The sequence below is a fragment of the Haliaeetus leucocephalus genome, unplaced genomic scaffold (genome assembly GCF_000737465.1).
Source record: "Haliaeetus leucocephalus isolate CR32 unplaced genomic scaffold, Haliaeetus_leucocephalus-4.0 Scaffold763, whole genome shotgun sequence".
Taxonomy (NCBI): domain Eukaryota; kingdom Metazoa; phylum Chordata; class Aves; order Accipitriformes; family Accipitridae; genus Haliaeetus; species Haliaeetus leucocephalus.
Genome location: NW_010973199.1, coordinates 1,348,255 through 1,373,768, shown reverse-complemented (window position 1 = coordinate 1,373,768; position 25,514 = coordinate 1,348,255). Strand labels below are relative to the sequence as shown.

General features: G+C 37.2%; 1 protein-coding gene across 7 annotated transcripts; it reads left to right on the top strand.

The window, feature by feature from the left end:
• Nucleotides 1-600: 600 nt before the first annotated feature.
• Nucleotides 601-25,011, top strand: TUBGCP6 (tubulin, gamma complex associated protein 6). Of its 7 annotated transcripts, none has more exons than XR_775261.1 (27): nt 601-1,406; nt 2,901-3,064; nt 4,459-4,669; nt 5,166-5,339; nt 6,382-6,503; nt 6,833-6,908; nt 7,405-7,514; nt 9,379-9,470; nt 9,568-9,707; nt 11,419-11,568; nt 12,231-12,312; nt 12,390-12,478; nt 12,657-12,772; nt 13,447-13,585; nt 13,675-13,791; nt 14,042-15,350; nt 15,762-15,817; nt 16,075-16,267; nt 16,609-16,777; nt 18,131-18,272; nt 19,404-19,598; nt 19,866-19,998; nt 20,233-20,446; nt 21,563-21,762; nt 23,555-23,656; nt 24,478-24,697; nt 24,910-25,011. XR_775261.1 is itself a non-coding variant. In XM_010581280.1 (26 exons), the coding sequence occupies exons 1-25, from the start codon at nt 660-662 to the stop codon at nt 23,644-23,646; spliced, it is 5,232 nt and encodes a 1,743-aa protein (XP_010579582.1). In that variant the 5' UTR covers nt 601-659; the 3' UTR covers nt 23,647-23,656; nt 24,910-25,011. The 7 variants fall into 7 exon arrangements, 5 of the variants coding, with proteins under 5 accessions (XP_010579582.1, XP_010579581.1, XP_010579580.1 ...); XR_775260.1 differs by having other exon boundaries at nt 23,555-23,677; XM_010581280.1 differs by lacking the exon at nt 24,478-24,697.
• Nucleotides 25,012-25,514: the final 503 nt, after the last annotated feature.

The window sequence follows — 25,514 nt, the reverse complement described above, 5'->3', positions numbered from 1 at the left end:
GGGCGAGGAGGGGGCCGGCGCGCCGTCCTCGGGGGTGGAAGGGCTGGGCCCAGCTTGATCCTCAGGGCAAGGCCCCGCGGCCGCGAGCTGCCCCGGGGTGGCGGCGGCGGCACCCCCCGCAGCTACGGGGCGGGTGCTTCAGAGCAGCCCCAGGGATGGCCGGGGCCGCGCCGGCCAGCCCTGCGCCGCCCGTCACCGTCAGCGCCCGCGTCTTCTCGCCCGCTCTCTGCGCGGCCCCGTGGCTTCTGCCGGGGGCACGGCGCGGGTGGGAGGGAGGTGGAGGATGTCTCCTGGGAAGAGCTCGAGCGGTAGAGCTTTTGGAGGTGTTCCCACGTGAATGCTGTATTAGACGGGGACAATCTTCTCTGTTCTATTTCGGTCTGCTGAGCAAAATCGGGCGCCTGCAATTAAGCTTGCACCACCATCACTTTGCTGGTGATCAAAGTCATAGTGTTATTTTTATCGCTTACGTCCTAAATACGTGCTAGGTCAGTTTTCTTCGCTCTCATTTTGGGCTGTCTCGGTTTAAGTTGAAGCGTACTCATCAGTTTCTCCTATACCTTACCAGTGTTTCTTCCTTTTCCGGTCTTTGTTCCAGGTCTTCGCATGAAACCAGAGACCCAGACCGTAACTGCTGTAACCTGACGATTTGATTTGAAATGGAGAGCATTACGCAGTTGTTCAATGATTTGTGTGAAGCACACTTGACAGGTTTGCCATGGAAGGTCCACCTGGGTAGGCGGAAGATCAGCAAGAGAAGGGCTAAGCAAAATCTGAAAAGGGTTGCTTATAATGCCCTGTTCATAAACCTTTTTCAAGACGAGGCTCGTAAGCTACAGTCAAACGTTTCCAGGCTTCCAGTGAAAAACAAAATTTTGATGCTCTCTTTCAACTTGAGAGTTGGTGGCCTAGGTGCTCAAGCGGATAGACTGGAGAGTCTTGTGGAGGAACTGGAATCAGCTGAATGCTTACCGTTTACTGAAGTTAATTCTGTCTTGGATCTCTTAGTACAGCTTGCTGGAACGGGTCCTCCTCAGCTTGTACCGCAAAAAAAGGACTATTTTCTGAACAACAAATACGTTGGGAGAAATGTCAAATATCAGGGTTATGATTATTATGATGTAAGCGTATTTGAAGCTGATATACAATCTCTAATAACAAACGAAGAATGTCAGTTCAATGACACAATTCAAAAGACACTTCAGATAATGGAGGCTGCACCTGGTACTGGACTCCCTGCCATAGGGTTGTTCTCACAGAACTATCCTGCTGGTGACAAGTTTGAGAAAGAAACACGGGTCTCACTCTTTGGTGCACTTGTCCATAGCCGTACGTATGATATGGACATCAAGTTGGATTTGCCACCAGTGCCTGACAATGCAGATTTGTCTGGACTTGCAATTAAAGTATGGTATCATTTGTTTTGGACTTAAGAGTGTGTGCATGCCTTCAATATGCCACTTTGAAACTCTAGTTTAAAATACAGGTAGTCTAATTTGTAATAGAAGCATGCAGTGTTGGAATTTAAGTGGAGCAGGGATCCTTTTCTTTGCTGAGAACAAGATAAGCTTTTTGGATACAGAGATGTATGACAATGAAAACCTTGGTCTTGTCTTATAACTGTGTAAAAAAAACATTATGTGGCCGTAGGCTTTATGAAGTTAAGCCATCAGCTATATCTGTGCCTTCCCCACCCTAGTAATCTTTTGCTTGCATTTTTGCCTGCTTTGCATATTGAACTCCTTTGCATTGTTGTTTACTTGTTACTGTTCAGCCTGACTGCATAAGCATTCCTGTCTGAATGTATGTGTTTTACTGTTACCTAACTTGTTGTATTTTCTTCTTGGCTTGTTGTGTCTTAAAACATTTTTTTCAGTTACTGTATTTCATTGGACCTCCTGGTTCCCACTGTCCTTTTACCTTTTCAGTGTGCACAGTTTCCATGTATCTTTTTTTCCCCTTTTGCTGTCCATTCTGTTTATTTTTGCTGTGTTTTATTCTCAGACGTACTAGTTAAACTTGTTGGGGTTGTTTTTTTCTTTCTTTCTATTTTTACTGTGAGTAGGTAGGTTTTTTATACTTCTGTACTTCTAATCCTCATTTTGTTCCCTCTACTTAACGTATGGATTGCTGTTGCAGTTCCCTTAACTCAGGGTCTTAATTGAAACTTCAAGGCTGACACATTAAAAAAGAAAACCCCTGTGCCATTCAGTGTGCATATATGGATGTAAGTTGTAACTCAGGGGAGGCAGAATCTTTTTGAGTAAGTGCTGTACTCTTTCAATCAGACTGGAACATTTGCGATTTCTTGAACAACATGCTGCTTTTTATGTGGGTGTGATTGTCTTTTACTAAAATTGAGTACTATTCTGCGCACACAACTTCTATTGAGTGGGAATTGAGGACGTGGCATATACCCTGTTAGGACAACTGCTGATTTTCTGCATGTGAATAAGCATAAGGGAAAGAACTATGTTAGTCATAGTTAACAAAATATTTACAAATTTGAAGAATTAGGGCCTGGATCATTTGCTCAAATGAAATACTGAGCAGTATGATTTTATTACTGTTACATATTGTCGAATATCCAGACCTTAGATTCTCAGTTTCTAGAGCTATGTGCTTACCAAAGGAGTAAGTTTCAAGTTTAACACCAACAAACTTAGTATATTATTTTAATGGTGATTGTTGGTTTATGTATAGGCATTAATACCCATAGAGAGTTATCAAACAAACAGAGTACTTACAGGAAAAACTTGAAATAGGTATAAAGGGAGGGTGGCCGACACAGGTTGAGTCATGTAGAGTTGCTTGATCATGAGTGATAGCAGAATGTCTTTATTAGCATATGTTTCTTCAGTAAAATGTTTTCACGTATAACATTGAACTCTCTCTGACAGGTTCCTCAAAGTATAGACCAGTCAGAAGATGAGGGATTCCAGTCAGCATCCAATCTGACTCCTGATTCTCAGTCAGAGCCAAGCATGACTCCAGACATAGACTTGTGGGATGCAGTGCTTACATATGGACCCAGCAAACGAAGATGTTGGGAAAGAATTGGATAGTATGTGTCTGATGTTACTGGCAAACTTGCTATGCATCATATACAAATGTATGAAGGTGCATTTCATCTTAGTTCCAAATTACCTCAGTATAAATAGTGAAATGTGCGTATTTAATTCACAGAATTCAATATACTGCATTAATGATTGAGAAAGGAATAAAGGTCGTGTAATTTCAACAAACTAGTTCTTAGATTGCAGCTGTTTCATAGGATGAGATAAAATTATCTTTGTCAAAAACACTGAAGGGATTATGGGAACACTTTCTGTTTGTGTGAAATGCAATATTTTTCTAACTAATCTGATTTCTTATGCACTATTTCATTTATCTCAGTCTAAAATGATTCCATAATTTCAGTTTCAAAGGAGAAAGTGGTAGTTGTAGAGCACTAGAATAATTAAACCCCTGTCTCCCATTATTCTACAACAATGTACCAAACCAGAAATTATTATAACAGGTTTCTTGATGGTGTAGTTAGACTTGTAGTTCTTTTGGCGGTTGAGTAGAAGATGCATGTCCTGAGAGAGGGCTCAGCATAGCCCTGTTAAAGCTTCCTAGCTTCCCTAAATGGAAGAAAAAAAAAAAAGGCAGGTGTGGCAGGTACCTCCTTACATTCCTGATGGGCAGTGGTGTGCCTGATTCTTGGAGAAACTTTGCTCTGTATGTTTTCTGTAATTTTAAGTAATAATCTAGTGATGTGTCTGTTGCAGCATTGCACGGTGTTCTTTCAGCTCTGAGCCTGAGAAGCTCAGAAACTCAGAAGTTCCCTGATCTGATTTTTCAAAGCCCCTGTAGCACACTCTAGCTTTGTTCCTAGTACAAGACAGTTTTTCTTGCTACCATTTAGACTGTAAGGTTCTTAGAGTCAAATGTAGACCATATACCTGACAGCTTTCATGTAATACATGCTACTAGAATTCAGAATTTTTGGAAGAACTGGAAGGAGAAATTGTTTTGGAGGGGATAGTAATCCTCACTGGGAAGCCCTAAAATGTGTTAATACAAGTCATTATTACATTTTGAGCATATTGCTCTTTAACATATTTAAGCATTAGTATTGCATGGACCCTGGAAATCTGGTATATATTGACCTCATTTTCCCAATGTGAAAACTGCATCAGGGAAGGCCACAAAAGCAGCTGGTAATTCTCTGTCGAGGTTTCTGTCTCTGAATTGATGTTCACATTACCTACCTATTTCTTCACTGTACTGAGTTTGGGCTACAGTTTCATTGACTGAATGGACATTCCCTTGAAAATGTACTATATTACTAGTAGCTTTTTCTGTGGTCAATGCTGGCTGTGTAAAATTCTGAAATGCCTTTTTTTTCTTTGGGAGATATATTTCCTTCTTTTCATACAATAACCCTGTAATGTTGTGTTTTCTCTGGCACAGCCCACCTGGTAAAAAAGAGGAACCGTATCTTACTGAAGCTGGGAGAGAAGCTTTTGACAAATTTTACAAACTTCGAGAAGGGGAATTGCAACTGTTTAGTAATACTGTACTTCAGCTTCCACAGCTTGTGCTAATGAAAGAACCTGAACTGGTTAAGGATGTCTTGAATGTGCTCATTGGTGTGGTATCCACTACGTTTTCGCTCAATCAGGTGTGGAAGATGTTTTAACTGCGCTTCTTAGTCGCATCTTTTTCTTTTTTTTCTTTGTAGAGGTTTCCTCTTCAATACATTTGTTTCTTTTGAAATCTTGAAGTTGTGGATACTGTTAAAAGTTGAATGTGACCTAATGGCAATAAGGCAGTGTTTATGTATTGCAATAAGAGTATTTGTAGTCCTCTAAGTGAAAATAGGTTTATGAATACTTGAAAATAGATATGTAACTAGTTTTTTAGATTGGATTTTCTTTAAGGAATTAGATAATGAGTCTTATTCTGTATATTTGAAAATACCATTCACACTCCTGAAATTTTGCTACAATTTAATATGTTTATCACAGTGTCCTAGCTATATAGTCTCAGTCACCAGAGTATCTAAACTGAAAATCTGTCTGCTGTTATTTTTGTGTGTAACTGTTTGCTATTTTAAATCAGAATGCAGCTATGAAATATTTGAATCTGCCTTTTTTTCCTTCCCTATATCCTTTTAGGCTGCTCAGACATTTGTGATAAAGGAGGGGGTATATGTATCTGGAACTTCACCAGAGACAATGCACAACCTACTCTCGGAAGTTGCAGAGTATGGAACCTATTACACACGACTAAGTCGTTTTTCTCTTCAGCCAGTTTTAGATTCTTCATACAGCAAAGGACTTGTGTTTCAGGTAAAACAATTGTATTAAATCATGTAGATTTAATAAGCCAGTTATCTCAGATAGAGAAGGTAACTTTGATTTTGTGTAAAGCTGGAATTTCTGCATTCCGCAAAACTGCTAAGCATTTTAAGTGTAATGCTCATCCCACATCGGCAGTGAACAGTGCCACTGTGTTTAAATCACAGCTCTGTGTGCCTAGGGCTTGCTTGCACTGAAACACATGATAAAAGGTTTTCATTACCTGAAGTGTGATGTTGTTCTGTTGAGGACTAAAGGAATATCAGTTTTAGATGTTTTAAAAACATTACATATTTATACATTAAGATGTATAAAATTAAATAAAATACAAGGACTTTCTTAATACAGTATGTATATATATAATATATATATTTAAAAACTGAAATAGAGAAATATGATACTTAATAGCTTTAATTACTTTTTCTCAGTTCAGAATTAAGTGCAAATTCTCCCTGTCAGTCCTCTGTATATTGTGCTGAACTGTACATACACTGTGTAATATCAGGTGATTTCATCTCTTTCTAATGCATAGAATTAAGTTAGGTTTGGTTGTGACAATGTATTCCTTCTGAATATTTGATTTACAGCAATGTTAATAGAAATTGAATAAGAAGGTCTCTCTCTTTGTCCTGTTAGCAAAAGTTCTAGATGAGTTTTTTCCATTATCCAATTTAGGCATGAAAGTAAGGAAACAGGTTTCCCTAGGTTCATACTATAGCTGTTAGAGAACGAGGAGCTCCCAAAGGGCAATTCAAAGAAGGTGAACCAAGATGCTTTATTATACTGTGCATGGGTACAGGCTCTGAGCATTGGATATATAAAGAGTATAAAGGAGTCATCTGGCTAATTTGAACGTCTGAAGCTGCATGGACTCTTACTTTCCCCTTACTTTAGTATACAAGTCCCTCTTACCTGTGTGTGCAAATTATTTTAGTGAAAAGTTTGTTTTCATGGTGATGCAATTGATGTGAGACATAGATAGACTATTAACAACTTTAACAGTAAGACTTTAAATATTTTCTGTTGATACTAGGCATTCACAAGTGGGCTGAGAAAGTATCTTCAATATTACCGAGCCTGTGTTTTGTCAACACCTCCTACTTTAAGTCTTCTAACAATTGGCTTTCTCTTCAGAAAATTAGGTCGTCAGTTGAGGTAAGAGAATAATACTAAACATTTAAGCTTTTCATAGCAGAAAAAATGCAATCTATTTCTTCATATACACTAAAAGACACAATATTACGTGGGCATTCTTACATAGTCTTTCAGTATTTTTCCTCTATTTTAACAGAAAGGTTTCTTTTTTTCTAGAAGATTCTAGGGAAAACATGTAAGGTCTTTATATTCAGTTTCTTTGTTATCCCTGTTATCATTCCGCTGATACAGTAGGGTTGTTGTATGATATTCAGCTTCAGCAGAGTTCATCACTGTGTTCTCAGACTTCTGGTTGAAATTGTTACATATGTTTTAATACTGTTTTTTAGGTACTTAGCTGAACTTTGTGGCATAGGAACAACAGCGCTGGGGATCAGTGGTGGAGCTGGTGCTTCATTTCCTACGGTGATAATTAATTTGATGTCTTTATGTTTGATTTGGGTTACAATGTTAATATTCTTCAAAATTAGGTAGGATTTTACATAAAAAATTTAGTGTTGGTCTCTCTGCTACCAAAGATATGACCTTGGACCTCTACTTACAATGCCATGATCCTTTCTCCAGACATTTTAACATTTGGAATTTTGTCCTTTGTTTTCAATTTCTAAAGTAAACAAAGGACCCAAAATAAGCCTTCCATTTCATTCTAAAGGAGATGTTTGTAGCAAGTCAAGTGAATCCAACTCTAAACATACCTGTTTCCCTTCAGTGACTTTAAAGTGACCTTGAGGTAACTAGCTCAGATAAAGTGATCTTAACTACAGACAGCTAGAGGAAGTGAGATGAATCCCATCTTCTGTGTTCAATGAAACAAGTGAAGCTGTATATTTATGAGTGTTTTGTTATTAAAGTTGTAGTGAAGTTTGTTGCCTAATATTAGAATATTTTTCAATTTTTTTAGGGTGTTAAATTGCTTTCGTATCTGTACAAAGAGGCCCTCAACAACTGTAGCAATGAACATTATCCAGTTCTCCTGTCTTTGTTGAAGACAAGCTGTGAACCATACACAAGGTGCGTCCATACTTTCTCTGCATAAATGTGTTTAAGAGCAGTTCTGAATTAGTAATCTAGTGAGTAACTCTGCTAATTTAACAATGACTTTTAACATTTTCAGAGAAGATAGAAGGTGTGGCTGTATCTGCAAAATAATATTAAAATTAATTAATTTTGCTGAATCCTTCTTTCCTTCTCTTTTCCAGCTCAGTAACAACATAAGGATTTTATGTGTGACTAGATTAGTAAATAAATACATGTGAATAAGACTTCTTTCTTGCTACTGGTCCTGGAAATTCATACTGGAATATAAGACTTGGATAAACTTCTTTTTTTTTTCTTCTCATACTTCTAGTAAAATCCTGAAACTGGCAACTAACAGGTTTCTCTTGGTGTTGCACAAACTGGGAAAGTTCATGCTTATTTCCACTGTCTTTTTCTTGTGGGCTTTTCAGTAAGCAAAAATTAAAAAAAAAATAAAATCTGTTGTTCATTATGTAGATGTAACTAACTAACAATAGGAAGTAGAGTTCTTTGGATTGCAACAGTTTTGTTAAGCAGTGCACATCAATTTAGAAATTGTTAGTTTATAGACTTTTGAAGAGATGCTAATTTTTTTTAAATAGCTATTTAGAGGGATTATAGCTGTAGTCCATCATCAGTTTACAATGATACTTAATAGAGGTAATGGTACTAGAAAGAGAAAACCAAAATCTGTCAAAATGCTCAAATTTAATGTTCCTCCCATGGCCACCCTTCTTGTTTTTTCTTCCTTCTACATAAAATGTTCTTCAGAGAAACTTAATTTCAGATTTATCAGAAGACTCATTGAAATATCTTCACAGCTCCTGACCTGCAATTTATAGAAGGTAGTCACATTTCTGAAATACCAAGGGCAGGATGTCATGACATCACAAAGAAGCTAAAAAATATGAAAGTATGCTTACTAGTATGTGATACTTACAGCATTGACTCTTAAATTTGTTGCAAATGTCCATCGAAACATCAATCATATACAATCAGGGCTGCCATGGAGGGAGGCCTCCATTATCTGCAGAAAGTGTTATCCCACTCATTTATTAACCTGAAAGAAATTAAATTATGGAAGTTGTTGCTCAAATAAATCATAGAAGCATCAGATTGAACACTTTAAAAGTTCTTAACTTTTTACTTACAACCTTAATATTGGACAGTAGTTCCTGTGCTGAATGCTTCCTGTTTGTTACACTGAGCCAATGTCTAGAAACAGCGTTATTATTGCAACTGGTAAGAAAAAAAAGGATTAGCTTCAAGATGCTCTGAGCCTTTTTATCTATAGCTTCAGATAATTGTATTTTTTTATTTTTTCAGAAGTTTGGTTTCACACAGAGGAAATATGAAAAAGCATGAATAAATATTCCAAAATAGTATTTCTCATTATTGCACGTATATTAAAATTGTCTCTAGGTCCGGGGAAAAAGTGCTTGGTATTGCATCTTTGTTTTATACCTTTTCAGTTTCTCTTTGCTAAAGTTACCTCTCTTTAAAATTAATCCTTCCTTCTTATCTCTCCCTATGCTTTTGATGTGCTGCAAAGATTTCTAGAGACTTTTAATATATACTTAGTAAAAGATTGTTTTAATTAAGGCAATGTTCTTTCATCTCTAACTAATTGTCACTGCAATGTTCTATATAAACATGGTTTCTTTTAAGAAAAATGTAGAGACACAATCCTGTATGTACCTTTAAATATCAGTGTGACAGCACTTAATTGCTGTTTTTTTATCCTGCCTATAGCTTGTGTGTTTTGATGTTTTAAAGAATATACTTACTGTTTGGTTATAATAAAGTTGAGAAGGCAAGAGGATTGATTTTCAATATTCTACAATTATATTTTTTTTAGATTTATCTATGATTGGGTATACAGTGGTGTATTCAGAGATGTTTATGGAGAATTTATGATCCAGGTGAATGAGGATTATCTTTGTTTCAGAGGTACAGTATGTATATGGAGCATTTCTAATTTATATAATTTGTGCTGTTAATTAAATAATTAAAAACACATACTTTCCTCTTTTTGTTTGATATGTAGATAAACATTATTGGACTCATGGTTACGTTTTGATTTCAAAAGAAGTAGAAGATTGTGTCCCTGTATTTCTTAAACATATTGCTAATGATGTATACATATGTGGAAAAACCATAAACTTGCTGAAATTGTGCTGTCCTAGGGTAAGTTTTGGTTTGGTTCCTTCCTATTACATTGAGAAAATCATGTCTCTTCAGAACAAGTTTCTAGGTTTTTAGCAAGTTTGTTCCTTTATTGAAAACTGGTATTGCATAAGTAGGATGTTGATTCATGAAAAGCAATTAATTGCACTCAGATACTTGTGAGCTGATTATCCACTCTACTTGCTAACACCTCACTGCAGAAATATAAATTTTTAACGGCATCAAATTTATCATATCCAATGCACGTGCTATATTTCTTATTTTCCTTTGTATTGAAAGCAGAAATGTTTTAGGCTTCCAAGCAAGTGCCTTCCATTTTTCACACAACTTACACTACTATGTTTTTGGTTTAAAGATGCCTCTCTTACCAGGTCTTGATTCAGTTCTGCACAGCTCTTGTATTTCAGCTGTATCACTACCTTTCCAAGAAGTGTTTAAATAGTTCTGCTTATTCATATTTTGCAGAACGAGTCTTGTCCTTGATAAGAAAACTATGTTAAAACTACTTTGTGTCTTCCCTCTTCTCTATGTATGTCTAACAATGGAACAACCACAGAGGTGTCTAAAGTCTATAGGCACTCTTTCCCAAGTAACTTGTATTCTCTTTCTTTTTAAGATCAGAGCTGCCCAGTCTTGACAGAGCTGAGCAGCTCAGTATCAGATATCTGGTATCAGGCATAAGCCTAATATCTCAAGTGAGATGACCCTCTGCTAGTTCTCCTGAGTCTGCGCTGATAAGCATTCTCAAACCATGACTCAGGTGTGCCAGTAGTACTGGGCTTTTTATAAAACAGTGTCGGCCATAATTTTCATTATAAATTACAGCTTTATCGGTCGCTAACAGTATCTTAATAGATAGAACATTCCCCCAAAATGTGGGGCACCCAGGTTCAATCATCTTCCATGTGTCTGAGAGTGCCCGTCACGTTTCATCCCTTTCCATGATAATGCCCTAAACAGCTGGCTCTTCCCTTTCGCGTAGCTGACACAGTCCCAGGAATATAGCTCTGGGCATCCCCTGTTCTGGCTCTTACCGGTAGACTGGGGAATCTAGTGTGAGCATGCTTATGCGCTCTTTTGTCTTTTTTAAAGCTGACTTACCTGTTTTCTGCCCTGAGTAGAACAGCTTCAGAGATTTAGGGAGGTTGAGGTGGAGCAGAAAGACCTAAGATACTTAGCTTAGAGAACAGGTACTCTGTGATGCGCAGTGGCCATGTTTTTGAGAGTTATGTCTTGTGTAGAGCTCTCTCCTGTAGGTATGTGTCATGTTCCAGACAGTTCCTGTTAAGTGGGGATCTGAGGCGGGTATAAGTGAACAAAACCTAACTTTTGATAGGAGAGATGCATTCAGCACTGAGTTACTCAGGCTCAATTAATTTGGATCTTCAGAAAAGCAAAATTTTAGGCATTTAGAACATTACTAGTATAAATGTATGTATCAGATTTTAGATTCCTGTCCAATTCAGTGGGGAAGAGGGGAACCTTGAGAACTTGACCTGTGATCCAACTTCTGGAACATTATAACTCTGTCTCCTACTTTGAATTATATAAATGCAAAACCTGATGATATTATTAAAAATTTTAGATCCTGTGTGGAGGCTTGTTTCAGTATCTTGAATTGCTAGTTGCTAATTTAACAAAAAATATGTGAGTTCATATAACATTTTACAATTTTAAAAATGTATTTAAAAGAAAATTTCTCATTTTTCAGCATTATATATGTTGGTCAGATATACCTGTTCCCCGGATTTCAGTTATTTTTTCACTTGAGGAGCTCAAAGAAATAGAGAGAGATTGTGCAGTGTATGTAGGTCGAATGGAAAGAATTGCCCGGTACAGTTCCATTAGCAAGGAGGAAAAGGTAAATGAATAAAATAATAAAGACCTTATTGTTGGGATTTTTTTTTTTAAAATGCTCATTTTTTGTTTTTGTTATAACTTTGAAAGAATTTGTATTCATGGTCAGAATTTTTTCATTGGTCAATTGCTGTTTGAATTGTTACTGCAGAAAAAAAATTTATTTAATATAACTTTCTAAAGTATAGGTGGCGTGTTGTCATTTGTTGGCATTTTCATATCTTAAATGAGTTTTGGACTTCCATCTTAGTTCTTTGCAGCAGCAGATTTGCCCTCCTACTGAAAAGTACTGAAAAGATTGTTAGATTCTAATTTAACAAATGTGACAAGCTAATTAGTAACCAGATAAGACTCTTTTTGTAATTTGCATAGCTAAGTGGTTTTTTTGGAACTCTTTTAGTTATAAAGAGACTTCTGTCTTTCAGATGCCATCGGTGTAGTGCATATATCAGATGGATTTGGTTTGTTGTAAGGTCTGGAGTATTAACTTTCAATATTAATTTATAGACTTTCCATTTAATGAATTTCATTATTCAAATTTCTGTACTATAATTGTAGATTAATAACCATTATAAAGTGTGCACCTTTCTTTGCAAGAGTGTATTTTCAAGTCTAAAATAGAAAAAATTCCCATCTGTATTTTTGTCTGTTTGGGGTTTTTTTCAGGATTTGCGCATGGAAATAGCCAAACAAGAATTAATTGTTCATGCTCGAGAAACTGCTAGCAAAGTACTAAAAGCCATTAATGGTAAGTTGCAGTGGTGTTTCATGTGTTTTCTGGTGGGTTTGTTAATGTAAACTAACAATATCTTTATTGTAATACAGATCGACAAATATCAGAACGAATGGCTTTGGATGCAAAGAAACGGGAACAGTTTCAGAAGCTGAAAGAGCAATTTGCAAAAGATCAAGAGGTATTTCTGTATGTTTCTAAAGGCCAACTATTTCTTAGGCAAATAATTGAAAGGATATCTTGACTTATTGTACTGAAGTTGAATGAATAGTTCATGGGGTACAAATAAGAACTTCTTGCAGATGTGTGCATTACAGCTGGTATTGAGAGTGGCTTTTAAGTGTTAAATATTTATGCAGCGTCGCCTTGCAATAAAGCAAGAGGAGATTGATGATGATTTTAGCTATGCCCGAGAGCTCAGAGAGAGAGAAAAAAGGCTGAAAGCTTTAGAAGAAGAACTGGAAAAAAAGGCAAGGTAAGTGTATCTGAGTAGTCTCCCAAAGCTTAGATACTCCAAAACCATCATAAAGACCTCAGGAAAAATTACTGCACAGTAAAATCTATGGTACTAGCAGTTCCCAGACATTGCTCTACAAGGGTAATGTTTGCAGTTAAAAGATGGATGTAAATATTTTCGGTAATCTATGAGCAATTTTGTGATTTATGAATGGTTAGTGGCCCCAAAATCTGGGACCCACTGATTTGCGCCAACCCTATCCAGTCTGGTTTTTGTTTTGATCAGAATTTCAGGAAAAAATTTAACTACATCTTCAATTAAAAGCTGAGCCCACAGCAAATATGGTCACATGTATGTCAAAGCAGAAGTAAAAAGCAGATGGAGGAGTTAGACTGATAGTTATCTGAATTGTTCTTGTTGTGCATCTAGTTGTATTTCACTTTCTTCTGTTATATCTAAAAATACTTAGGATAAATGAGTGACCTACTAAGAATAGTTATAGAAGTACATATTGACTAAGAATACAGTCCTGTTTTCTCCACTGTTTCTTCTCTGTGATTGAAGCCTATGGCTTCTACTTTTAAAAAATTGCTTTTTAGTTCTGAAGTGCTAAGAGGCCTTATTCTTTAGAAGGGAAGATGAAAATCAGTATGCTAAAATCTTAACTTAGCTTTATTTTTACCTTCATTTAGGCAAGAATTAATTGACCATTATAGCAAACTTTCTGATGATGCAGCCCGTAGGGAACAAAGAGCGTTATGGAAAATCCAGCGACACAAGTTGGAAACAGCCCGTCTTAAGTTTCTGTTAGAAGATCAAAAACGCATTGAGGTATCTTCTGGAAAGATTTAAGAAATGTAATTTAGAAAATTTGGTACTTGGTACTTTAAAACTTCTGGTTTTGTCATTTTTACTTATAGGAAATGCTTGAAAAACTTCCAGATGGAAACTACAGGAGAAAATTAGATATTATTCCTTATAAAGAGTGCCAGCTGGCTTTAGATAAAAACCCTGTTGTGAAAGATCCACATTCACAGGTGAGTTTATTTTCTTACATAAACTCCAGGTTGCTGTTCCAAGTCTCCCTCAAGGGAGTTGATTTCATGGTTCATTTCAGTTCAGTAAACACAAGGTTCACTGTAACAGCAGGGTGAGTAGTTACCACATTATTTGTAGTACATCTGAAAAATTGGAAAATTTTAAATCTTATATGTAATCAAGTGGTGATCTAATAAGTAGCTTGATTATGTGACTAGCCATACAGTGTAATAATTATTTCTTTTTTAGGTGTCATCTCTGAAACCTCTGCATTCTAGTGAGACAGTTGGCAGAAAAGAATCTGAGCCTGGACTGGAATATGCTACTTCTGCTGACAAAGCACTGCCCATGCCAGAGCTGACAAGTAGTAATGCTGATCAGCATTTTCAGCCTAAAGCAGTAGGATCTGAAAGCAGTCTCCAAAGTTCAGAGAAAGCGTGTAGTCCTCTATACAGTGCTGATTCCTTGCCTGAATCCAATGTGAATATAGAAGATTTCTTATCAAAGCCACAGGATGAACAACCTGTTGCCATTAGCATACAAGGATCTTTGCTAGATGAAGCATTCAGAAATATTAACTCAGACCTTTCTGAGACTTCTCAAGTAAGTGAAAATCAGCCTGTCTTGAAAGGAGCACTGGAAGAAGACAATGCACTATTGCATCAGCAAAAGGAGTATGATTTTAATACAGTTCTCAGACCATCTGCAGCTTGGCAGGGACATGTTAGAGTTGGAGAAAATGTATTTGATGTGGAGTATAGAAGGCCTCGGTGGAACATTCATGGACATGCATCTGATGCCAACATTAGAGTGGGAGAATATGTACCTTATGTGGACACTTACCAGCCACATTCAAGTCCTTATGGGCATTCTTCAGACTCCCATATAAAAATCAGCAGCTATACTTCTGAAGTTGAATCTATCCGACCCCGGTGGAATATTCATGGGCATGTTTCTGAAGCTCACATTAAAATTGGGGAATATGCATCAGAGGTAGAGCCCTCAAGGCCTAGGTGGAACATTCATGGACATGCTTCAGAAGCCAATATTAAGATTGGAGAGTATGTGTCAAATGTAGCTCCTACAAGGCCTCGATGGAACATCCATGGTCATGCATCTGATGCCAATATCAAGATTGGTGAAAACGTGTCAGAGGTGGTCTCAGCTAGACCTCGTTGGAACATCCACGGGCATGCTTCACAGTCGCACATCAAAATTGGAGAACTGGTTTCAGATACAGAGCCTTTGAAATCTCGTTGGAGCCCGTTTGGTCACGCATCCCAGTCAAGCATCCAAATAGGGAAGTGGGCCCCATCTACAGAAAATGATCCAATACCTCATCGAAAAACCATTTCTGGTCCTTCTGACTCCACGGTTCAGACACTTCTGTACAGTGAAGAATTACCTCCTGCTGAAGGAAGCAGAAAGGAAGCAAAAACGTCACAAGTTAAGGAAAAGACTTCACCTCAGTCACAGTCATCTGACAGTGTTCCAGTCTTTCCTGATGCTAATATTAAAGATGACAAAAAAGAAAATACAATGAAAGAGAAACAAGAAGGTAAAATAAAATTAAGTTTATTCAGTCAGCATTTAAGGGCTCATGAAAGTAACTGTAAATGTTTGTGTTCAAAATGGATACTTATTACTTAATTTCTTGCATAACTTTTCCGACACTGTTAGAATTCAGAGGAAACAATTTGAGCTTAGTCTTGTTTCCTATATACAAGAAACAGCATTAAAAAAATTCTAGTCTGAAATTTTGTGAAACGGGACCTCATGTGATCTTGAGTAGAGAACACGCATAAAAGTGTGTGAGTGGGACTGTGGGGAGGGACTGTTACTGGGGTGGTTGTTTCTGTGATAGTCTGTAGAGAAATTTTGAAGAACTTTGGGACCAGATCTGAAGTATGAACTCAGTATTATAAGCAGGTCTAAGTAAATGCTGTCTTTAATTTACTTGTGATTGCAGTAATTCCAAATGTGGTCAACAAGGACCCTTCTCCAGATTCCTCACAGAGCTTACAGGTAGGAAACAAAGTAGTTGTCAAGACGACTTCCTTTTCCTTCGAAGTATTAAACACACTGGTAGTTAAGGTAATACATTTCTGTCCTAATCTAGTAATCACTGTAATACCATCTTGTTTTTACACGTCAGAAAAGTACAGGTGAGTAAGCTTTTTTATTTTCAGTTGGAACAACTAGTCAGTTACATGTAAGAACACATTACGTGTGAGTAGACAAAGCCAGAATCTCTCATAAAATTTGTCCATTTTTTGTTTTAGGCAGAAGAACCTGAAAACGCAATTCCACAAGATATTGTGCCTCAAGAAACTTTACCTTCTGAAGCTAATGCTCTCAAGATTAAGGAGGAGGAAGGGGGAGAGGAAGATACATGGAAGAAAGAACAAGCTTATTTGAAAGCCTTATCGGATCAGTATTGTATTGAAAAATATCAAGACAGTTATGATTTGATGTGTGAGTAAAACTGTTGGAACAGTAGATCAATAGAAGATGTGGTAAACTTGAGCAAGAAAGCTGAGTCCCATAAAAAATACCCAAATTACCAGTAAATTACCAATATTATGAACTGCAGTAACCAAACAGTTTGCTTCTAGGCACAAAGATGAGAAATACATTTTGACACATCACAATTTTCTAACGTAGAGGGGTTTGTAGAGTTTAATAGAAACAGATTATCAAATTGCTTAAATATACTAAATACTATGCTATATATTATAAATACATATATTTATATACTATATAATAAATATATAAAAATTGCTTAGCTTACAATGTTTATATATTTTTAAATTTAGCAGAACTACCAGTTTCTCATCTCTTGCATCATGTGATACCAAGATCGTACACTTTTCCTGTGGATCCTATGGTACAGTCAGCAACAGATGAAACGGCTGTACAGCTCAGTGAGCTCCTATCTCTGCCAGTGCTGATGAAACGTTCTATTACTGCTCCACTTGTATCTCAGTGAGTATTTGTTAGAAATAATGAATCCATAATTGAGCAATTAACGTCATGTTCTTTATTAGTTCTTTTTTGAGACAAGAGTTGCACATAGATCTGTTCTCTTAAATTTTCTCTTTGCTCCCAGAAGTGGTTCAATGGATGGTCTGTTACTAACTAAAAAGTTTAGATTTACTATAATTAATAACATAAACTTACATTTTTATGTGCAAATTAAAAATTGAAGGTCTATTTGAAATACAAGGGCCTGGAGGGAAGTGTTTGCTCTCAGACTTGTGGATTACGCTGCAGTGGTTTTGACACCATTGGTTTTCTTGTTCTTTTAAAAAGAAGGTGTATTATTTATAATGTTTGTGCTAGTTTTTATTTGGCAGATGAAAGATAAGGAGAAAAAAAAAAGAAAAATCTTTTGATTATGTGAAAGCTCATGCATATTGATCAGGATATATTTTATATTTCTAAGGGAACTCCAGCTTCAAGGCTGTTTGGAAGTTTAACAGAAGCTGTTCTTGTTGCTATTGGAATATATAGAGAAACCCTACATATGTTGGACCGTTTTAGTAGTCTGTCTAATGGTATTTTAAAGAAAAGGTTTTGTTATTATGTACAAGATTGGCTTCTGTCATGAAAAAAGTTATTCGCAGATGTGTTGAAATGCTTCCTGTTTTAGAATGTACTTTCTTGTAAGTTTGGACTTCTATTTACTAACTGAGTATGCTATACTCAAAGTTTGGTGTAGTATAGAAAGACGTAATTATCTAACTTAGTTTTAAACATCCAGATGGGCTACCAGAATAATTTGTATGCAGTTTCATGTATTCAGCAAAGCAAAATAAGTGAGCCTGAGTTGTGTGCTGGCAGAATTAGCCTATCCCTGATATGCAAGTTAAATTATTTAAAGCTAGCTTGAATACCTACACTATACTGCAAACTGTAGTATAGATCTGCCCTAAAGATCTAGTGTCAGAGCTTTACTAATTAGGATATTCTTCTCAGGGATTTGATAGTCTTTCTTAATCTGTTTATGTAGGTGACAGAGATAAGACAGAAGGTTATTGCTAAAATGTTGCTTCAGGCCCACCAGCATGTTCCAAAGATCATTATATGTAGCCGGTCTTAAAATACTTCCCCAGTACTGTTTAAAGCCCAGTTATGTGAAGTGGTAGGTTTTAATTCTGGTATATTCTGGATGAAGATTTTTTTTGTCTCATTTCTTTTGCTTATGTGAATATCATCCTGTCTTGGATATCAGAGTTAAGTACTGGAGCATTAATCTGATGTAACCACAGCTGAATGTTAACAGTAAGGAAGGAGTTGCTTGTAAGAATAATACTTTTTCTTTGTTTTTATTCTTAGTGTTTCTCTTGTGAACAAAGCAGTAGTTGATTACTACTTTGTGGAACTGAATGTAGAGAAGCATTTTGAAGCGCTGAGACATTTTTTGTTAATGGAAGACGGGGAGTTTGCACAGTCGCTCAGTGACCTGTTGTTTGAGAAGGTATTTGCTTTGTTGTCTTAACCCTTGTTTTTGGGTTGTCTGTTTTAGCTTGATACCTCTGGATTAATTTGGAAGGGAATGAAGGAATGGCGTGAATTACAATCCTGGCTTGTGCCGTTTTCGTCTTTTGTGCCCTGCAGAGAAGTCTTGTAGCAAGGAACTCTGTTAACATTTTAAGGACTGAGGCAAAAGAAGGTCTTTGCTCAGGAGGGATGCTCATACCCAAGGCATTCCCAAGGAAGAGAGTAATATTTCCTACTGCTAATCCCAGCCATAGAGAGAGTACAAGGATTTGGCACATTGAGGAGGATAATTTCAAACTTTGACAGATAAGCAGTCGTGGAAGGGTACTTCACTCTTTTGTGTGAAAACTGCTGCACTGTTGCTGTGTCCCCTCCCATCTGCTGGCAGCAAGGCTGGAAGAGCCTGTTGCCATTTGCTAAAATCCAGTGGAAAGGCCTGTGTTGCAAAATACCTACTCTTACCTCAAATATCCTATAGAGCAGACAGGAGGGCATCTGAAGAGAGTGCTGGGCCCTCTGTTGAGACAGTATTTTCATGACTTACCCTTGTGTTTGTGGGGAAGACAGCAAGGTAGGAAGGATAGCCTGGGTTAATGTAGCTGGTTGCCAGTGGAGATACGTGGCTGTAGGATAGTTAGTGCATTTCTCTGAATCCTAAGAATGCTTTAGCCCCAACTAGGGAAAGCACTTGGGGATTTAGATTTGATGAATAGCTTTATTTGTAAACCTCCAAGGGTGCCGAGTTGATGAGATAGGCAGATTGGAGTCAGATAATATCAGTCCTGTCGCTGGCTTTCTGCCCCACTAAAGCCTGTATTCCCTGCACTAGGGATTTGTAGCATCTTCTGAACCACAGCAAACTGCAGTCCAACATACCAAATTAAATCAGTACAGGTATGAGATTACTTTCATGCTGTGAAGAGCAAATCATTCAGAAGTTGCTTGTTAGGCTGTTTATGCATCCCTATGGCAGAAGTAGAAAATTCCAGTCAGAATGGTGGAGCCAGGCAGGATAGTTACCACTTTACCATTCTGTTTTAATTTACCTGTGTTCAGGAGCCAAGACTTTTTACTAATTCTGTGTAATTATATTTTTTTTTACCCCTAGCTTGGATCAGGACAAACACCTGGTGAATTGCTGAATCCACTGGTTCTTAATTCTATCCTAAATAAAGCATTACAGTACAGTCTTCATGGTGACACCCAGCTTGCTTCCAATCTTTCTTTTGCCCTCAAGTATCTTCCAGAAGTGTTCAAGCCCAATGCACCGGATGCTCTGAGTTGCTTAGAGCTAAGGTACAAGGTAAGAAAGCATGGAGAAAGGTAGAATACTGCAATTATACTGTGGTTCTTACAGACCATGGTAGAGTGAATACGTTCTTAATAATGGAATAGCTTTAAGAATGGAGTAAAAAAATTGTGTAACGGAAATTACAGGATTTACTTACCCTAGCCATTGCATTACATTATTACAATACATATATTAATTTGTATGTCCCTGAAATACTTGTATCTGAAATATTCTTATAATTTCTAAATATAGTATGATCAGCACTGTTATTTCTTTAAGGTTGACTGGCCTCTGAACATTGTCATTACTGAGAGCTGCATGAATAAATACAACAAGATCTTCTCCTTTTTGCTTCAGCTGAAGCACATGGTGTGGACTCTCAAGGATGTTTGGTTTCACTTAAAACGCACTGGTAAGTATAATAAGTGAACTAGAGAGCGTCCTGTTTAAAATGCTTTTAGTACCCTGTGCTAGCCAATTGCTTATAAACAGTCATGTCAAGCTGCAAAAGCCACAATTTTTTAAAGAAACTTCCTTGGCATTTCAAACAGACTCTACTAACAGAAACCTTCATTTCTTTAAAAACTCTGATTTTAGACAGTCTCCATGGGTGCTGATGATAATATATTTCTGTTTTTATTTTCAGCTTTAGTGAGTCGTGCATCAAATTCTGTTCAGTTTCGACAGCTCCAGCTGTATAAACATGAAATGCAGCATTTTGTGAAAGTTATTCAAGGTTACATTGCTAATCAGATTCTTCATGTTACATGGTGTGAATTTGGAAACAAACTGTCTTCTGTAGGCAACCTGGAAGAAATTCATAGAACACATGCTGAATATCTCAACAAAGCAATCTTCAGGCAAGCTACCATACTTATTTTTACTTCAGATATTTAAGTTAATGGAACAGCCAGTCTAGCCTAACGTATTTGTGCAAAACTGATTTCTGCCTGAACACACTAAGTAGTCTTTACATATGAAAGTGTTCTTATGTAAGAGAAACAAACTTCATGGCACACTGAGGCCCATACTTTAATGCTTTTCTTCAGCTACCCATCCTCCTCATTTCCCCAGACTCCTTGGTGTTGCCTCCAGCTCCAGTTCACCCTGCTTCTGCAAGCTTTAAGTCTACTAAGACAGCTCTAACCTGAAGACTAGGGGCACACTTGCCACAGTTCTATTTTTCTTCACCCCATCCTTAGCATAGCCTTTGTAAATTAACGCTGTTTCATTCAGCATGAGTAGTGTGCACAAGTAAGCCTAGCTGAAGGATTGTAAAATGCTTCTATACATTGTATATGCATTTAATATATGTGCAGTGAGGAGGACTGGACTTTGAAGGAACAAATGTGACCTGATGCCTCTGTCCAAATTTATGAGCAGTGCAAGAGACATCTGTCTTTTAGGAATCACAAGCTTTTAGCCCTTTGGTTACTGTGTATGAGGCAGAAAGTGGTGTGAATAAGAGAAGAGAAGCTAGGGTTTATCTGTTTTTTTTCTTAAAGAGCATACACTGGAATGATAAAGTGGGGAGATGGGGGGAGAAGAGATGATAAGAAACAGAAATTATAAACAAGAAAATAAATCTGTGCTTTCATGTCTCTCTTTTTCAGTTTTAATTAGAAAAAACTTGCCTAAAGTTGCTGTTTGGATACCAGGTGATGGGATGAGAGGGGATTAAAGTTTTTAATTGTTGATTTAAAGTTGATAATGTTTTTAAATGTCATCTGTTTTGCAAATGCAGATGTCATTCTAGAAATGACCAGTGCAAATACCAGTTTCTTGGAAGAGCAAGCAAACTTAGGTTTAGGCACCTTTTTTAAAATTACCATTACAGTTGGCTACAGTCTCGTGTTTGGTTTTTTTTTTAAGCAATTAAAGAGGAAACCTAAAGGATTATCACCCCTTTGTATTTTTTTTTCTACAAGCAATAAATTATGTCAACTACTTTTCTGAAGTTGTTTTTGTTCTGTTAGGGGTCTGTTGACAGAGAAGGCAGCTCCTGTGATGAACATTATACATAGCATCTTCAGCCTTATTTTGAAGTTCCGCAGCCAGCTGATCTCTCAGTCATGGAGCTTTGATGCAGGGAAGCAAATGGCTGTTCATCCCAACTTTGGTCTGATGCAGCAGTCGTACAATACCTTCAAGTACTACTCCCACTTCTTATTCAAAGGTAAGAAATTGCATAAATTCTAGATAGGAGAAAAAGTCAACTGAAAACTGAAAAAAATTACAAAGAGGTTTTGGAAGTATAACGTAGTAGTAGGAAGATGTACGTACTTAGCATGTGTTAGAAAATGTAGTTCCCAAATGAAAACTGCATTATTATGGTTTGCAAAGATCTGCATATCCATCAATTAAAACATCCACACAAGAAATCTAACAGATATCCCAAAACTGACCATAAGTTTTTGCTAATTTGCAAAATAAGTATTTGGTATTTAGCTCTATGTGTGTGCTTACATTTTTCTTTTCTCTGGAATTGAGTTCTGGAACTTTTTATTGGCAGCAATGATAGTTAGATACCACTTACAAGTAATTTTAGATATAACTGCATTAGTTCAGTATTACCATTGTTACAAGATTTGAAAGTTCTAATTCCCGTGTTGGACTAAAACTCAGAGAGCCTCCTAGCACTAACTGGAGCTTATATCCAGTGCTCCAGGCAAGTGTTTTTCAACTGCACACATCATTTACCAAATGTTCTTTCCTTTAACGTGATAAAATTTCTTCTCACTGTCAGCTTACCCTATAATGTGAAAAAATGGTTATCTGTCTTTCCTCTCCATTTCCCTTTCAGATCTTGCTGGTGTTTTTAGTACAAGTTACTTATCCTTCTCCTGAGTACAAAGGTGGTTCATGGGGTTTGGGTTTGTTTTTTGGTTTTTTTTTGAAAACCCTTAACTCCCGAAGGAAGTACAACTGTTTTCCTTAGATCTATTTTTCTAGAATATTTTCTAGTCAGACTATATTCTTCAGGAAATGAGCTGCCCTTTTTATTCTTTAAGGGTGTCCAAAAATGGTGTCAAAGGACCAAACCCAGATATTTCAGGATGAGTTAGAATGGCTGCTTCCAAATTCTACAGGAAGGCAGAACACCTCTGGGAGCCACCTAAGCCCATACTACGAGATCTATGGTTGCTTCATGGACAGAGATTAATAGACCATTCCGTAAGGAAATTTGCTGAGTGACCTAGTTCTTTACACCCTCTTTATTAAGCACTACAAAACAAATGTGTGCTTGTTCATCTACACTTGTACCTTCAGTCACCGTGTATTGTAAAATGCCCTCTTTCACAATGGGTTGATCCGGAATCCATTGAAAGCCAATACAAAGCAGTCTGGACTTCAATGGCTTTGGCTCAGGCCCTAACTTCTAACTATACACTTTCCCTTCTTCCTTGCATGTTACTACTGCTTGCTAATTTCCTTTATATTAGTGCATGGGATGTTTATGAGCTTAGGGAGTTTCTATTGCCTTTTTTCCTTTGTTATTAAGGATGTTTGGAGCAGTCAGTTTGTTCATTCATAGAGCTTGAGGGGTTTGTCCCAGGAATTTCTCTTTGGTTTTCTCTCTCACAATGGACTTTGCTCAAGAAAACTTCAGCAGAGATTCTTCTTTCACAGAGGTCACCAGAGGACCTAAACATGCTTCCTGGTCAGTTGAAATTATGATAAGAACACACGGTCTTTCTGTGAAAGCAACTTGAGAAAACATTTCCTTATTAGAATAATACAGTTTCACTTAGAACTGACACGTAGTCTTTCTTTTGCATCTTATTTGAAATACTTTGTAATTCCAGAAGGAGATACTGGACCTTTTTTATGCAAAAATACAGATTTTTCTATTGTCTTCCAATTTCTGCATTAGGCTTTTTTTTTTTTTTAATTAAAATGCACAGATACTGTCAAGGCTGACTTCAGAATATGAATCTTAGTTTAAGCTTATTTTGTTTTTCTTCCAGTGGTAACAAAGCTTGTAAATAGAGGATACCAACCACATTTGGAAGACTTTCTACTGCGAATAAACTTTAATAACTACTACAAGGATAACTGAACTCTACAGAGTAAGGATTGCTGATAGCATGGTAAACCAGAAACAGATAAACCTATATGCTTATGATTTATAGAAGCTTATGCAAATGATATGCAAGAGGCATTTTTCTTCAGTGAAATAACCTGCCATCTAATAGCTTGAAGAATATAACCACCACATACAGAGAATGATGCTTCTTAAAAGCCACCACACCTACCAGTTGTTTGATCTGCTGAGAATTGATGTTGTCATTATTGCAAAGATAGAAAAGCTGAGTGCCTGGTCTTAACAGGGGCGACAGTGCAAAACTGTATATCTGTGAATGTGTAAATGTTGTATTTTCAGTGTTGTGAATTTCCTCCAATGTAAATATATGTATGTGAAATAAATTAACAGATACTTTCTAAAACTGTTGAGAGATGAGTATGAAGTACAAATGTCCAAAGTATCTATTTGATGTGTTTTATTCAAACTGATATTAATTCTCAATCTAAACTTGATAACTAATTTCTTCAAGGCCATTAGTGGAAGAGGGCATGATAAAAACACATGATATGCATTAAGGAGACCTGCTAGGAGATACAGTATTTGACTATTCAAGCACTTGGTAGTAGTTGAATCACTTGTGCCAAACTTAGTTTCCTTATCCCTCATTTAAGCTGTGCACCTTATTTTGTGGTGATTATGTAAAAAACCTAAACCAGAAATTGAGCATCACTAAAGCGAAACAAAGCTCTAATTCCAAATGTATTCCAAGTACTGCTTTCAACTGCAGGATCACATTTTCAATTTGCTAATAATTTTCCTTTTCCTTGTTTGTTTTCTTTTTTTTTTCTTCCATGTCGTGAAAAGAGACAATTGAACTTATAACTGCACAGTATAAGAATGTTGTAGAGGCAGTCTGCTTTGAAGTGCATTGATTTTGAGATCCTGGAGTCACAGTTGCTTAAAATGTGGATACATTCATCAGGAGCTCATTGTCTGATGAGTGGCCACTTATTTAAAAGTACAGGCACAGCTAGCGTATTACTAGTACTATGGAATATTGAATATGATTATTTTCTGATGATGTGTAGGTAGTTTTATGATTTTTTTCTGAAATAATAGAAATTAGGCATTAGAGTCAGAATATACCAACTGTAAAGTTGACCTGAGTGTTTCTGCTCCTGCTCTGGTACCAATGTCAGTTTAAAAATGCAGTAACGCACAGTTGTAACATACATCTTCGATGTTGTTTCTTTTTCTGTGCTGTATTTAATTAACTAGCTTCCTTTTGTTCTACAGAATAGGAGATGGAAAGAGCAAGTGGCTTACATATTGAGCTATTCTGTTGCCTGGGCAGGCAGAGAGCTGTTTGCCTACCCGACTTGCTCTTCAGGAACTATGCTAGGGCACATGGAAAATAAGGAGGTGATTGGTGACAGCCAGCATGGCTTCACTTAGGGCAAATCATGCCTGACAAATTTGGTGGCCTTCTGCGACAGGGTTACAGCATTGGTGGATAAGGGAAGAGCAACAGACGTCATCTACCTGGACTTGTGCAAAGCATTTGACGCTGTTTCACACAACATCCTTGTCTTTAAATTGGAGACATGGATTTGACAGATGGACCACTCGGTGGATAAGGAGTTGGCTGGATGGTCGCACTCAAAGAGTTTACAGTCCACAGCTTGATGTCTGAGTGGAGACCAGTGGCGTTCCTCAGGGGCTGGTATTGGGACTGGCATTTTTGCTTTGTCAGCAACACGGACAGTGGGATTGAGCGCACCCTCAGCAAGTTTGCCAACCACACCAAGCTGTGTGGTGCAGTCGACACGCTGGAGGGAAGGGATGCCATCCAGAGGGACCTTGACAGGCTTGAGAGGTGGGCCTGTGCAAACATCATGAAG

Excerpts from the sequence above, each read along its gene's own strand:
- TUBGCP6 (XM_010581280.1), top strand. The coding sequence starts at position 660 with ATGGAGAGCATTACGCAGTTGTTCAATGATTTGTGTGAAGCACACTTG. Across the intron at positions 4,670-5,165 it reads CTACGTTTTCGCTCAATCAG|GCTGCTCAGACATTTGTGAT; the intron begins GTGTGGAAGATG and ends ATATCCTTTTAG. Across the intron at positions 6,909-7,404 it reads CTGGTGCTTCATTTCCTACG|GGTGTTAAATTGCTTTCGTA; the intron begins GTGATAATTAAT and ends CAATTTTTTTAG.